The sequence below is a fragment of the Zonotrichia albicollis genome, chromosome 13, assembly GCF_047830755.1.
Source record: "Zonotrichia albicollis isolate bZonAlb1 chromosome 13, bZonAlb1.hap1, whole genome shotgun sequence".
In the NCBI taxonomy this organism is placed as follows: Eukaryota; Metazoa; Chordata; class Aves; order Passeriformes; family Passerellidae; genus Zonotrichia; species Zonotrichia albicollis.
This window is the reverse complement of record NC_133831.1, coordinates 18,121,553-18,136,022: the sequence shown is the minus strand read 5'-3', so window position 1 is coordinate 18,136,022 and position 14,470 is coordinate 18,121,553. Positions and strand designations below refer to the sequence as shown.

Below are 14,470 nucleotides of genomic sequence, written 5' to 3'. Positions count from 1 at the left end.
GTGGAAGAGGAGGAAAAAAAAATCAACGGGTTGTCCTGGCACAGGAGAGGACACTGCAAACGATGTTTGATTCTTTATTCATCATACTGTGTTAGTAGTAAGGATGGAGAGGGCTGGCATGACAATGTGGAGGATCCTCGCTAGGACATGCATGAATGCATGAATAATGAATTATGTGTCAGAAATTCCTGAAGAGCTGTTCCTGTTGCTCTGGTCCTGGTAGGGTCTGGCAGTGAAACACTGCTGTCTGAGGACACTGTACTCGAAAACATCCAATTTGTGAGCAGAACCTACTAAAAGGCACGGCCAGACACCTCGCTCTGGGACCGCCAGTGTGGCCGGCGATAAACATCCCCCTCTGCTGCAGGCTTGGCTCTTTCTGAATCGAGATGGAGAGCGAAGAGGTGGTGTTTGGTGCTTTCTGACGGCAGGGATATTTCTGTCAGGCTCCCTCATTCCTGCTGCCCTCACCACTCCCGCTCCCCCCGCCATTCCCAGCCCCCGGGCCGTTCCCGCTCCCCTCCCCATTCCCGCTCCCCTCCCCATTCCCACCCCTAGGGCCGTTCCCAGCGCGGCCACCAGGGGGCTCCGAGCGCTGCCCGAGCGCAGCCAATCCGGTGGCGCGGGCGGGGCCGGCTGCGCGCGCGCGCGGAGGTGGGCGGGGCTTGCCTTCTGTCGGGGGCGCGCGGGGCTCCTCCCGCTGCCCCCTCCGGCCGCCCCCTTACGCTCCTCACTCCGACTCCACCTCCTTCCTCCCGCTCCTCCCGCCACCTCCTCCTCTGGCCGCTCCCTCCCGCTCCTCTCGCCGGCTCCTCACTCCACCTCCTTCCTCCCGCTCCTCCCGCCGGCTCCTCCCGGGGCGGGCGCTCCGGCCACGGCCGTGTCAGCCCAGCCACGGCAGCAGCGAGCATGTCCTCCAGTAGGGCCAAGAAAGTGAAGATGGCCACCAAGTCCTGCCCCGAGTGCGACCAGCAGGTGAGCGGCTGCCGACGGAGCCGGGCTGCGGAGGGCGGAGCGGGCAGACCGGCTCCGTGCGGCTCCAGTCGGTGTTTGTGTGAGCTCAATGGTTGTTGCCATTGCAGCTTCTGCACGGAATGTGGGTTGAACGCCGCGTCCCTCCGGCAGGGTAGCGGAGTAGTTGGATTTTGCTGAGGGGTTTCTGCGCGACTGCAGAACCTCACGGTTGCGTGCTGGTGTTGTTTAGTAACTGTGTGATCTGTTCAAAATACAATGAGCCGGGTGATTTATATAATACAGTTTGCCCTCTGGATGACTGATGTGCCCGGGGCTGGGCGGGAGGGGGCTCAGAGGTGTTGTTTTCCCAGGGGGTGGTCGGGAAGCAGCGGAATGGAGGGAGACCTTCGGTGAGTTTGTGCCCGGTTCCCCAGTGCCCTCTGAGCTGTCGGTGTGTCCCACTGCGGGGTCTGCTGCGCACAAAATGGAGCTGCTCACACTCACACAGAGCGGCAGCTGCTTGCACCGCTGCCGTGTCAGGAGCCTGTCTCCATTTACCGGCAATGATGTGAGCGCTGAAAGCAGCGGAGCTCCGAACAATGGCCCGGCGCTGTAGCGGCCCTGGGGCTCGGCGAGGGGCAGCGCCTGTCACCGGCACTCCGGGGGACATCGGCGCCGTGACCCTGGAAACGCACCCCTCTCACCGCTTTAGCCATACCTAGGAAAAAAATAAATAGTCTCACATTATTTCTCTCTGCTTGCATAGCTTTAGAAAAATGGCATTTTTTGTTCTGACTTGCATAGTTTTACAGTATTCCTGCCCATCCTGGCACAGTCGGGAGCGCTGAGCTGTGTGTGGGCGTCCTTTCATGTTTTAACCGCTGCAAATGCACGTTAGGCACGTCACCGAAATACTATTTCTGAGAACGAAATCGTGTGCCAAGTTCTGGTTATTCAGTTGGTGAAAGGAGAAACGAAAACGAGGGGGAAATCATATATGAGAGTGGTGTTTTTGTTTGGTTGGTGGATTTTTTTTTTTTTTTTTGATAAAGGTAGTAATGTCAAACTACCAACAATAAGTAAGGAAACACTGTAAGATTTTTTTCACTGATGTGAAAACTATAACTTTGTTCTGCACTTATATGCCTATCGTGTGTTTTGTTTTTGTCAGTCTAGATTTTCTGTTAGCACCTCCTCTATGGCTTCCATGGATTTTATGTGCTTATATGTCCTGCCCTGGCACACATTGCTCATAGTGGAAAACACCTCGTTTTCCACTGCCAAATATTTGAGAGGGAGCAAGGAGCTAAGGCCTACAGTACAAGTCAACCCTTTGCAGATTTTGAGGAAACTCATGTAATTCTTATGTGACTGTATCCTGTGCTGCTGTTTCTTAAATTCTTCCATGAGCAAGGACTTAGCATTTGTTTCTGATTTTTTCAGTAGAAGTGGCATGCATGGAAATATTTAGACACCCACAATTATTGGAGCGAAATATTGAGTAACAGTTCTTAGTCTTCAAAACATTGTTCTGTTGTAATTTAGATAATATATCATATTTCAGTATTTTCACAATCAAAGCACAGCTCCTTTAGCTAGGGAGCCTGAAGTACTTGCAGTCAATCTGAAAAAATAATAATCACTTCTTAATTTAGCATCAAGTAAAATGTCTTGTGTGAGAAAAAAACCCCTTTTTATTAGGAAAATGCTAAACAGTGTGAAATAGTGTTTAGGGCTCTTTTGCCTTAATTATGTTGCAGGATGTTATTAGTGTGGGTCTTCAAAGGATAACGGAGAGTGATCAGTTTCAGTGATAAACCCCTTCCCCCAGGCCCCCACCCTCAAATGCTGCACATCCCAAACCTGTAACACCAGAGCAGTATTGTTCTCTTAAACACACTTGAGTTCCTTGAGAAATACTGACTCTGTTCCAATCCCCTTGGGTGGCTTTGCCAGAGTTGGGGTTTTTTTAGGCCAAGCCTGGAAAGGTAATTATTGGAGAGACCCAAGTGCTCAGAAATGGATTTAGCTGGAATTCTGTGTCGCGTTAAGAACACACACAAGTTATCTGTGAGATGGTGGGGCTTTAGGATTGTTACACTGAGGTATGAACAAGGAGACAACTGTGCTGAGGTATGAACAAGGAGACACAAGCCTGCTAAATTCTGACCTTTAAAGTTCAATAAACCTCTGTTGGACTCGTTTTTGTTATGTCAGTGTCTCCATAAAGGGAGTTAAAATCTCTAGTTCTGCAAAACCTGTGTCAAAAAGTCTGTCTGCGAGCTTTTTGTAGGGTGAAGTGCAGGAGTTCAGATGTGCTACGGAAAGCAAAATGATTTGATTATTCTGAGTAGCATTAAAGTTCCCCCATTACAAATTCATGTACTAATTTGGGAGGGTTTTTGAATCAGTAGAACTTTGGAACTCGGTTCTTTCCCGTGTCTGGTTAAATGGAGGGGCAGTTGTGGTTCTATGCTCCTGTTTGTTTCAGTGGATATTGGCAGACTTGTAGTGACCTGTCTTAAAGAATTACCTTTGAGAATCACCTCCTGCCTTTTCCCCCCCACTATCATGCTTCAGCATGATTCCACTTTAATGTGTGTTGTTTAATCTCTTCCAGATCTCTGCCTAAACTTGCTTTGATTTGTGTTTTCAGTCTAAAACCTAATCAAAGCAACATGGTGTATTGCTTACTATTCTAAAAGATCTCACAAGATCTTGGGGCTAAGGTAATGAGTTTTGTAATTTATCAGTGTTGCTGTTTTTAATTGCCCTGAGTGGATTTTGTTATTTTTCATATGAAATGTGGCATTTTTTGTTTTACATTGTTATTTTCTGGGGGAGCATACTGCTGCTGTCTGCTTAGCTGCTCAGAGGCGCTGTATTCTCTCAAACTCCGGGGCCTGCAGTCAGTTCTTGCCTGCCTGGCCTGGGTTATTTGCATTTTGAATTAACGAGCTCCTTCTGTACCCACCCGGCCTTGTCTGCAGCGCTGGAGCTGAGCGTGCTGCAAATGCATCTGTTTTGCTTCAGGCTCTATTGTGCCTCTAAAGCTGCTCCTCTCTAAAGGAGCTGCTTTCAAATGCTGCTGGGAGTGAATGCATTCACAATGTACTGACGGGTTGAACTCATAATTATTTTTTTTCAAGTATATAGAGGAAGCAAAACTGGAAATGTCTGACTGATTTGACTACTGATATTTGAGAGCTCTGAAGAGAAACTAATTCTATTTTAATTCAGCCTTCCTTTAATGCTCTCTGCTTTCCCCCACCCCCTTCCTGTCAGTCTGAGGAAAAGTAGTGCAAAGCAATCACAACAGCTGTACATTTCAAGCTTGATTTTTAACAACTGCATAAAGAAAAGGCTTGGTGAGTGATTTACAGCAGAATCTGGCTCTATTATGTTTAAATACAGTAACAGGACAGGCTGTAGTTTGCAGTACAGACTGAATTTGAAGAGTTATCTCTGAAGACAAAATGTGAGTTACTAAGTGTGTTTTTTCTTCATGAGACAGGAGTTTGGTCATAATTTGAAATTACCTGAAAAAATTGTCTTTTGTTTTCCCAGGTTCCTGTTGCATGTAAATCATGTCCCTGTGGCTACATATTTATCAGCCGAAAACTCTTGCACGCCAAACGTGCTGAGAGATCCCCACCCATCACAGGTAATGCTTCCAGAGGGGGGGAGAAGGGAGCAACAGTTCTTTCCTCTTATTTCCTGGAGGGGAAAGATAGTGGATTTTACTTCTCTGTGTAAATGGATTGTTGTCAGTTCGCTTTCCCTTCAATTTGTGCATGGTAGACTTTGCATATGTTATTTTTTCTTGATTTTTGAGAAGAGGGAAGCTGCTGTTTTCAGTCTTCCTTTGTACTCGTGATGTTGGCATTTATTCTGTTTATGTTCTAGCTGCACACACTGATCACTATGCAGAATAACCCCTTACAGAATGCTTTGTGTTAATCCTGTTTTGAAGCTAAACGTGTAGAGGTCCCAAAAGGATCTGATTTCAGAGCTCATGCTGATTGAAGCTGGGTTTTCTGAAAATAAAAATTGGTCATAATGTTTAATCTAAAACTGGGTGGATCTTGCTTCTCTCTCCATGATTAAATTATATAGTGCTTTTTCTGTGCCTGACTTGTGTGTCTTTTGTTGATGGACTCAGTAAGAAGTCAGTTGAATGTGCTTTCTGCCATGAATAGCATTCTCCTTGTGTTCATTTATGTCACTTCCTGCAGTAGTAGGAATGAGTCAGAAAAAGAGCCCAACAGGGAAGATATATATTAAAAAAAACTCAAAAAATCTGACCCAAACCTAACAAATACCTGATCTATAATAACGTACTTTTAAAATAGTCTACCCGACCTACAGAATGGAAGTCAGCTATTTGATATTTTGTAGCAATGTTTTGAAGGATACCACTTGTAGGAATTCGGTGACATTATGCTGACAACTGAACATTCAGGGTGGAGGAGGTTAAGAAATGTCTGTGGTAGATTGGAAGTGTTGATCAATTTTCTTTCCTCCTCCTGCTTTTTTGATAAAGTAGTTACCAAATGAAGCTGAAGGCCATGATGTGGTTGTATAATTCAGCTTTGTACAGAGGAAATGCACCAGGGGAGGCAAAATGGAGACATGCTGGAGGCCATCCTGCTGGAAAGCAGCTCTGGAAAGTGCTTTTTACTGTGAGTGTGACCAAGCACTGGCAAAGGCTGTCCAAGAGTTTGTGGAGTCTCCATCCTTGGAGGTGCTCAGAGGCCTTCTGGAGATGGCCCTGTGTGAGCAGGGGTTAGGCAGGGTCTGAAGAGGTTCCCCTGCTCTGCCTCACCCTGGCTGTGCCACTGAAGTGCAGGTTCTGTAGGAGTGACTGGACCCTGCTGTCCTGCTTGTCCCTGTGTCTCTGCAAGATCAATGGCACAACTGCAGCCAAAGGAAATCAGTTCCCCAGAGAGATACAGCAGCAGACTGTGAATGTCTGTATTGTGCTCCTAAGGTAACCACAACTTCTTCTACAAAACGTTGTTCCAGTATTTTCAGCAGTGCAGCTACTGTGGAGTGGTGCTGCAGCCTTACAAATGTGCAGCTAATCCACGAGTGTGCAGTGGTGACTGTGCTATATTTGGTACCCAAGCTCATTAATTCATGCTTAACTTCCAGACAAAACTCATGGAAATGCTCCTTTCTTTGACTGACTTGGTGCTGAGGAGAACAATACCTGTTCAGATAAAACTCATGGAGAGGCACCTTTCTTTGACTTGGGTGTGGAGGAGAACAATACCTGTTCAGCAGTGAGCATGAGGGGCCCTGTCACAGGCTGGAGTGGTGGGACACGTTCATTGTGTTCTGAGGTGTTCTCTGCCAGCACCACTGACTCAGCATTCAGTTTGTCTGAGCAGCAGCAATGATTTCATTGTTGGTGTCTTTGGAAGCCCCAGTGCTGTGGTGTTTGCTGTATGATAAACTTTCCTAGTGGAACAGATACAGAATGTGGTGTCTTAAAGGCTGTGATGTGTGCAGTTTGTGTTCCCATCTTATTTGGGAAACAGCTTCTTGTGGCCCAGCAAATATCACAGGCTGCAAAATGTTTTTGAAGCAATTAAAGGCTTGATCCCTGGAATCAAGAAGTGAAACACCCTTCTGGATCTGGCACCTTGATTTCTGCATGGATATTGTGCAGATGCAATTGTTCTGTAAAGGTACAGGCACCTGAACACTTGATAAGGTTGATTGGGTGGGGTAAGCATTAAGAGTAAATGAAGAACCCTGCATTATGGCATTTCTGTTCATTTGCACAGAAAACAAGAGTGAGGCCAAAAGGAGGCGGACAGAGAGAGTTAAGCGAGAGAAGATCAATTCTGCAGTGAGTAAAGACTTAGAAAACCGCAAGAGATCCAGGTCCAACAGCCATTCAGACCACAGCAGACGAGGAAGAGGAAGACCTAAGAGTGCCTCAGCAAAAAAGCACGAGGAAGAAAAAGGTATGAGAGCTGCAGAAATCTGTTTGTTGGATTTTCTGTTTGTATCTTTTGTAATCAGCTAACCTTGATAGCATTCAATAAGCAAACTAGTTCAGCCAGTACCTGATACCTTAACGTGGGGAAGGGACTGATTTGCATGTGTAGAGACCTCTGGTTTTATGTTTCAGTGTCTGATGAAACTAACTACAAAGATCTGAATCTGTATTTTTAGCCACTGTATCAAGTTTCAACATGTAGCTTGAAAGCCATTGGACTGGAGTGTTAAGTAGGTTTTTGGTGGTTTTTTTGGGTGATTTTTTTAAATTTTTTTTTTTAAATTGAGGTGCTGCTGCTTTGTATCACAAGGACATCATATAATGATATCTGTTGTCTGAGAGGGGGTTAGGATGACTGGATTGCTTTAAAAGTTTCTTGAAACCTTTTGAGGGGCCAAAGTAAAAGGGGCTTGTTGAATCACTACTATAACCCGAATTTTAGTCCTGTTTCTGGAGGAAAGAATGACTCCTTGTCTGTTAAGGTTCCTTGGTGACCTGCTGGTGTTACTCATTATACAGAGGCTGTTACATAGCTAGAGTAATTCTAGAAACCCTCAAGAATGCAACTGTCACTTAGGGTTCCTCTTGTTTTAAAAGCCTATTGACACTGCATTTTCTAGCTGTGTTTTTGGAGGTAGTAATTTTAGACCTGAGTTATGAATCCAAAACTTAGCATGACCTTATGAAGGTTGGAAGGGAGATAAAAGGGGAATGACAAAACTTCATACAAATATTCAGCAGATATTGTTCCTAAAACTCCTGAAATCTTGAAGTATATCATGTGGCATGATTCAGAAATGCAATTATTCTTCTTTTCCACCTTACAAATTGAAAAACGGGTGTTAATCCATGTTGGAAATTCCTTCAATTTCTGACTTCTCAAAAACAAGTTTGATATCTCTGCTGTTTAATGTAAATCTGTTTCTTAATGTTTCTTTAATGTAAAAACCAAGTATAAATTTGGATTTGTTGGGGTTTTTTTAGTGCTTTCAGTGTGGGAAGAGGTGGAATTTCATTTCTGTACATTTTCCAGATGGCAATTGTTTCAGTGTAATAGAAATGCACTTTGTAGTATGTAATCTCTTCACTATTGCATATGACTTACTGATGTCACTAAGTCATAATAGCTTCCCTATTTGTTAGTGACCCAAGCTGGACTTTTCTGGTAGCTTTAGGATTCTTTCTAGGTATTTAACTGCCAGTCTAGTTCACAAACAGCCTTGGTTTTAAAATTCCAGTGAGCTGGTTGGGCTGCCCTGTAAAAGTGAATCTTCTTTTCTGTCTCCTGACAAAGAGGAATGCAACATAAGCAATCAAAGGAAAAGATCCATTTTCTTAAGACGTGTTTTATAGTTTCCAAAAAGCAAAGATTTGACAGCAGGAGGGATATTAAGAGAACATGTTTTCCTGTGCAAAACTAGGGTGAATGTTTCTAAGCTCTTGCTGCAAACTCCACTGTGACAATACTGCAGTGCTTGGAGGTAGAAGAGTAGAGATCTGGGTGTAGTGGGATCTTTGCATAAGAGTGTGTGGCGTCCCTTTTCTTGGTGTTTCCCTAAAGTTGAATCTTACTGGATAAGATTGCCTTGGTCTTCTTGTGCTGTTTTTACCATGCCTTTTCCTTGGTCTTGTGATGGCTGTTTGTTCCTCAGCCTCCTGTGCAGGGATTGGGCTCATACCCATTTGTCATTGTCTTTGCCCCAGTGCAGCTCATCCTATTGTTCAGGACTAAGTAGGCTTAGAATATTTTTTTACTTCTGGTTATGTCAGATTGTAGTTTGTGTAGACCACTGTTATGATTATCAGGCAGATTAAAAAAAAGGTTTATAGATAAGGCTGTTATGGCTATAAAAATAAATTCAGCAGGGAGCTCATCCTTTTGTCAGTAATTACTAAAACAAGTTAACATTGACCTCTCCCTTTTCAAGTTGCTTACAAAATTGAAACTACTATGTGTGGAGTAATTGGCAGGAATTCTAGAAATATTATTCCTTTACCACATGTGCTGCTTGATAGTGTTGTTTGTGTCTATTAAGCAATGTAATTGTACTACAGTGAAGGTGGGTTTTGTGTGAGTGGTTGCTGGTCCTTGCAGCAGTGTGTGTGTGTTCAAAGTCAGCTCTGCAGTGCAAGGTGGCAGTATCTAATTTCCTTGCCTGTTCTATGTTTCAGGGATATTTTGGGTACTTCTTTAGAGGTTGTGCTTTTGCCCCAAAGACCTGAAAAAAAGCCACTGCTTGCATGGTTTAGATACTTGGCTGCTAATGCATTTGTAGATGGAAAAACAGGCAGACAGAAAACACCTCAGTGGTATTAAATGGAGGAACAGATTATCTGTACATTTGAAGACCATCCAGCTGTGAAAATTTCCTTCCTAAAGACCCCAGTGACATCTGTAGCTTTGCTTCCTTGCTTGTCATGCAATTCCATACACACTGTGCTTGTTCCCAGTTGTGGCTGTGCCTCTGACTGGTTCTTTTGTGTCCTTCGTGACTGGCTCACATTAGAGCAAAGAGCTGCTGCAATTAAGAAGAATAGAATAAGCAAAAAGGCTTTTTAAAACAAGCTATTTTCCCTACAGATTTAGCAAGAGGGAATGGAGGGGGAGGAAAGAGGAAGCAGATGTAGATTGAGGGGATATGGCAGTGCTGGGACCCAGAAAATGATCCTATCACACGTTTCAGAGGCATGTGATGACCCTGGAAAATAGGAACTCCTCCCTGCAGCCTTGGCTTGTCAAAATTGTCACTTAATTTCTTTGTCAGATGTACTGCAATGTATTTTGAAAATACAAACACTCCATAATAATTTGACTCTGGTTTTGTTGTGGAGGTGTTTTCTTTGTTTAATTGTGTGGCACTGTGACACACAGCTAGACTGGTTCCCAGGTTGCCTTGTTATCTGGGTAAAAACCCTGGTGTAATAAAGCAAACAAAACCCCTTTTATATTGGGGGAAGTGGTATTGATTGTTCTGAAAGAGGTTACCAGCAAGTAAGTCTCAGTAAGAGCAGTAGACTTGCTGAAGCAGACTTGTTACTTAGCAGGCCAGATCGTCATAAAGGTAGATAGACATTTCAGTATCCTGGTAAAACTTAAGCTGAATACATTTTCTTGATTCACGTTTTCTTTTTTCTGTAATTTCCAGCTGCATTACTCACACATTTACTTTCCCAGTGTGGATATTTGAAGTAACTTGCTATCTTGAAAAATGAATCCATACAAGACTTGTGAATGGGGAGGTCCATATGTGATTTATACATAATCACTGTTTTAAGGGCTGCAGTATAAAGGGATCACAAGAGACATGATCCAGAAAAGCTATTTTTGCCTAAATAGCCTCTTAGTTGTATACCAAACCCCCTGGTTTTTAATGTCTTACTGTCTTGTAGAAACACAATACTATTTTTCTTTAGCTCATAATAGAGAAATGAGTCAAAACTACTCTCAGATAAGACTGAAGTAGAAAGTTTTCAGTGTGTGGAAGCTGTGGTATCCTGGGAGTAGTGTATGATAAAATGTCATGCAGGTGTGAGCTCTTCTCTTGTTACTGATGAGAACTACAATTGGCCTGAGAGTGCATGAAGCCTGCACACCTGTGTTAATCCCTCATGCTCTTTGATATCAAGATTTCAGTAAGCTGAAGTTTCAGAATAAGGCTGATATGGGAGGAAGGGAAACGAAGAAATCCACAGTCTGTTAACAGCAACCAGGGTGTGGTGCAGGGGGAGTATTTTTAATTTTGCTGATATGTTCAAGTTGTGGCTGGATTCGTTTGGATCAGGAAGTATGAATCAAGGGGTGGGGTTTAGATATGAAAATAGAAAAGGTTAATGTGGAATAACCAGTGTGTGTAGTGTCTGTACTCAGAACTGCTCCCAGCATTGTTAATTTTTAAATGGTGAGAGGGAGGAAGTGCAGCAGCCCAGAGTGTACATACAGAAGCTGATTTGTCTTAAACTGCAGGGTAGGACTGGCAGTGAACCTCACTTTGAAACTCATTTCAAACTCAATGCACTAGAGGATATTGCCTTGCATAGCCAGGAAGTCAGCAAAAAGCTGCTTTCTGCTGTTTCTGTGTCAGTAAATCAGAACACAGTGGCAAAGGATTTTGGAGCTTCTCCCACTCAGTTGTTGAGCACAAGCACTTGATTTCACACAGACAACAGTCTGCTGGAGTTCTCTCTGTAGCTGCACACAAATGTGAAGCCAAATCAAACAGTTGTTATGAGTGTGAACCCGCTGAAGGGTAACTGTGTGGGTAGGTGGAGATGGGAGCTGCTGGGATCTTTGTTCCTGATCCTGCTTTTTGTTATTTTCCAGTGCTGCCCTTTCTTTGGCTTTCCCATGCTGGTTTAGGTGTCTTGCTGGAGCAGTTGCCAGAGTGAGGGTGTGTGTTAGTGAGACTGAGGGCTCTCTCAGGTGGGCTTTGTGTTGTGACTGGAAATGAGTCCAAGCCCCGTGGAACCTGGATTAGAGATGGAGCTCCACAGCTGAAAGCTCTCAAAGTATTTCTCTTCTTTCTGTCTACAAGCCTGCTCTTCTGCTGACAAAACTGTTTCTTTGTTTGCTTTATTTTCTTAACAATTTGTGTCAGCTACCAATGGCTTGCTAAACTGGGATAGAACCAGTCAGGATCTGGAGGAGGTGGTATTTATGCAAGTGGTATTACTCAAATTATAATTTTTTATGAATTTTTGTAGTGTAACTTAATTTATTTGAGCACTGCAGTACGGAAATTTTTGATGGCTTCCTGTTTGTCTGTGGCATTGAAGCAAGCCAACATCAGCACAGGGAGCTCATGGGTTTTACTTGCTCAAGGAGGTGTGTTAGCATTGTTCTACAGCTGGGATAGGATGGAAAGTCTGCAGTGTAGAAAGTCCAGAAGTGTGCATGACGGTAAATTTGGAGCCTGACTTCATCCAAGTGTCTGCTCTTTGGCCTTTGACCCTGTCACTAAACTCCTGGGTTTCTTTCATGTATCTGTAAAGTAAGGGGGCAAATCTTGTGTTTAATTAGCATATTGTGAAATGACTTATGCTTTATTGGATGGGAGGTGGGCATGTAAAGAAAAAAACCCAAACCACTAAAACCAAAAAACCTGAAGGAACCCTTGAATGCTTGTTTATCTTTATGTTAACAGTTCATTCTTCCTTCACTGTTAAAGAGGAGAAGTTCAGTCATGCTTTTGGCTGACTCATTCTGTGGTTCTTCCAGCATCTTTGTGTGCCTCTATTACTTCCTCCTCTTTCTTACTCCCTCCGTGCATAGGAGTTGATTGAGTAACTTCAATTCCACTACTTCACATAATTTACTAATTTCTATGTAACTTGCATTAACTTCAAATAATGGAAAAAGCTTCTAATAGTGACTTTTTTTTCTTCTACAGAGAAACAAGAAAAAGAAGTTGACATGTATGCTAACCTTTCAGATGAAAAGGCCTTCGTATTTTCAGTGGCCTTGGCGGAAATAAACAGAAAAATTATCAATCAAAGACTTATTCTGTAACTTGTGAGCACAATCTGATGCAGTTTTATGCAGGATGGCTGGCAGATTTCCAAGGTGCCATGGACTCTCGGAAAGTGTGTTGTCTGCACCAACAAGGACCATAGCATTTCCTGTTAAAAATTCTACTCCTGTTCTTGGAAATCCAGTTCTGTCTCTACAAATCAGAAAGAAAGTGGTCACGAGATTGTGCTGTGAAAAATCAGAAAGCAGATATGTTTCATGCCTTGAAGACAAATGCACAGAGAGACTGCACCCATTCCAGAGCACTTCTTTTGAATTTGCTGCCAGAAATGCAATATTTTAAATATTTTCAGAAATAAATGATTTTCCTTTAAAATTATATATTTCAGATTTTTCAGCTATATTGCAGTTTACGTATGTACAGTTCACATAACTTTTTAATAAATTGATATTCCAATATTTTGTTGAACTGAGAATTAAGTACATTTGTGATACTCAGGGTTGTTGGTTTTAATCCTCTTAAAAGTCTGGTATTCATCCTAGCTATGACATTTTGTAATAGGTGTGATATACTTCTGGTAGGAAGAAAATTAAAGTGGTTTAATTTGGGAGGATTATTTTGTTAGACAACTTCCTATTTTTTATGAATTATCTCTAGAAGATAATTTCTTGCTCCACAGAATTGTTTTTTAAAAATCATATACTTTGGGGGTCAGACTCCTGAAGTTTGAGCCAAGCACTTGTTTTGTAACAATTATTTGCTGAGTATCTGCCTTGTCCAGCTGGTAAGTTCTTGTCCTGTACTCTTTCTTGGCCCATTATTTACTGGACAGGAAGAGAAGGAGACATCAAAAATGTAGATCTGCAGTTGGCATTCTGTGACTTGTATTTCCAAAACATCATGTGGTAGTTGCTTTTACTCCCCATAGCTTTTTTTGACTGTCTTTTAAAAGCATAATTGTTATTGGTATTGTGTTTGGATTGCTGACTGTAAATACCAAAACAAAGTGTACCTGAGTTTGCAAAAATGAGCTGTTTTGATATAAATAGTTCTGGGGAAGACATTTAACAAAGTAGTCTTTCTTAAAGTAGTATAGTGCAATTTCAGCCAAAATTCTTCCTTTAATAATTATGTGGGGACTTTATTTTACCAAGGAAAAACCACAAAGTCTCAAGCTGTGTAAAGTCCTGAGGGAGGAGGTGTAGGAGATAATTACATTCATAAAATCTGACGCACTGGGATTTAGTCACCTTTAATTTCCTCTATTCTAGGAGGGGAAATGCAACTAAATGTCTTTCTTCAGTATTACTGGTGGTTTTCAGTATCACATTGAGTAATGAGAATTGCCTGATGAGGTTCAGCTACAGAAGTGATCTCTGGGTGGAAGCCAAAATGTTTATTAATAAAGCTGGACTATCAGATACTGGCTGTTTATTAGTTACTGATTAACAGAGGGAGCTGTGAGAGCTGCAAGTTAACCACAAGACGCTGATCAAATGCAACCTGTGTAAGTGAAAGCAGGAAGCATGGAAGGTGCTTTTCACTTCTTAACTCCTAAGGAATTACTTGCATCCTTGTTAACACTGGATGAGAGACATGGTGTGGAAATGTGCTTAAGCCACTAAAACACGTTTGTCTTTATTGCAGTAAATGAGAAATTGCCGATACAAGACCTACTTTTGTGCATCATTGAACTTGTGCTTCCCAGAGCTGTAGCCTGTCACAGACACCAGTAGTGAGGACAGATGAGTCAGTTAAGGATAGAGAATTCATTTGCATGGTAAGTTACAAGTCCCAGTGCCAAAAGGGAAGTTCTGCCATGAGGGTATGGTCAGGCTGGAATGAGGTGTGCTGTGTTAGGGAGGGACAGGGGAGCTGCCAAGGCAGTCTCTTTGGTGCTCTGACTGCTTTCCTGCAGGTTTCTGTCTCTGCTTCTGTACGTGGAATTGGTTACTGGCACAGGACCAAAGTTAATGTTGGATATGACAAAACTGTAAGTTCATTTCTACATTTAGAGTGGTGCCTTTTCTAATCAGTA

At 42.8% G+C, this 14,470-nt stretch overlaps 1 protein-coding gene across 1 annotated transcript; it reads left to right on the top strand.

The window, feature by feature from the left end:
* Window positions 1-719: 719 nt before the first annotated feature.
* C13H16orf87 (chromosome 13 C16orf87 homolog) lies at window positions 720-13,853 on the top strand. Its single transcript, XM_005490086.4, has 4 exons — window positions 720-975; window positions 4,522-4,618; window positions 6,747-6,929; window positions 12,352-13,853. The coding sequence occupies exons 1-4, from the start codon at window positions 910-912 to the stop codon at window positions 12,468-12,470; spliced, it is 465 nt and encodes a 154-aa protein (XP_005490143.1). The 5' UTR covers window positions 720-909; the 3' UTR covers window positions 12,471-13,853.
* The last annotated feature ends 617 nt before the right edge of the window (window positions 13,854-14,470 follow it).

Bases quoted from the DNA above. Each gene is read 5' to 3' on its own strand.
- C13H16orf87 (XM_005490086.4), top strand. From the start codon at position 910: ATGTCCTCCAGTAGGGCCAAGAAAGTGAAGATGGCCACCAAGTCCTGC. The intron at 4,619-6,746 runs GTAATGCTTCCA...TCATTTGCACAG, and splicing joins GAGATCCCCACCCATCACAG to AAAACAAGAGTGAGGCCAAA. The intron at 6,930-12,351 runs GTATGAGAGCTG...TTTCTTCTACAG, and splicing joins AAAGCACGAGGAAGAAAAAG to AGAAACAAGAAAAAGAAGTT.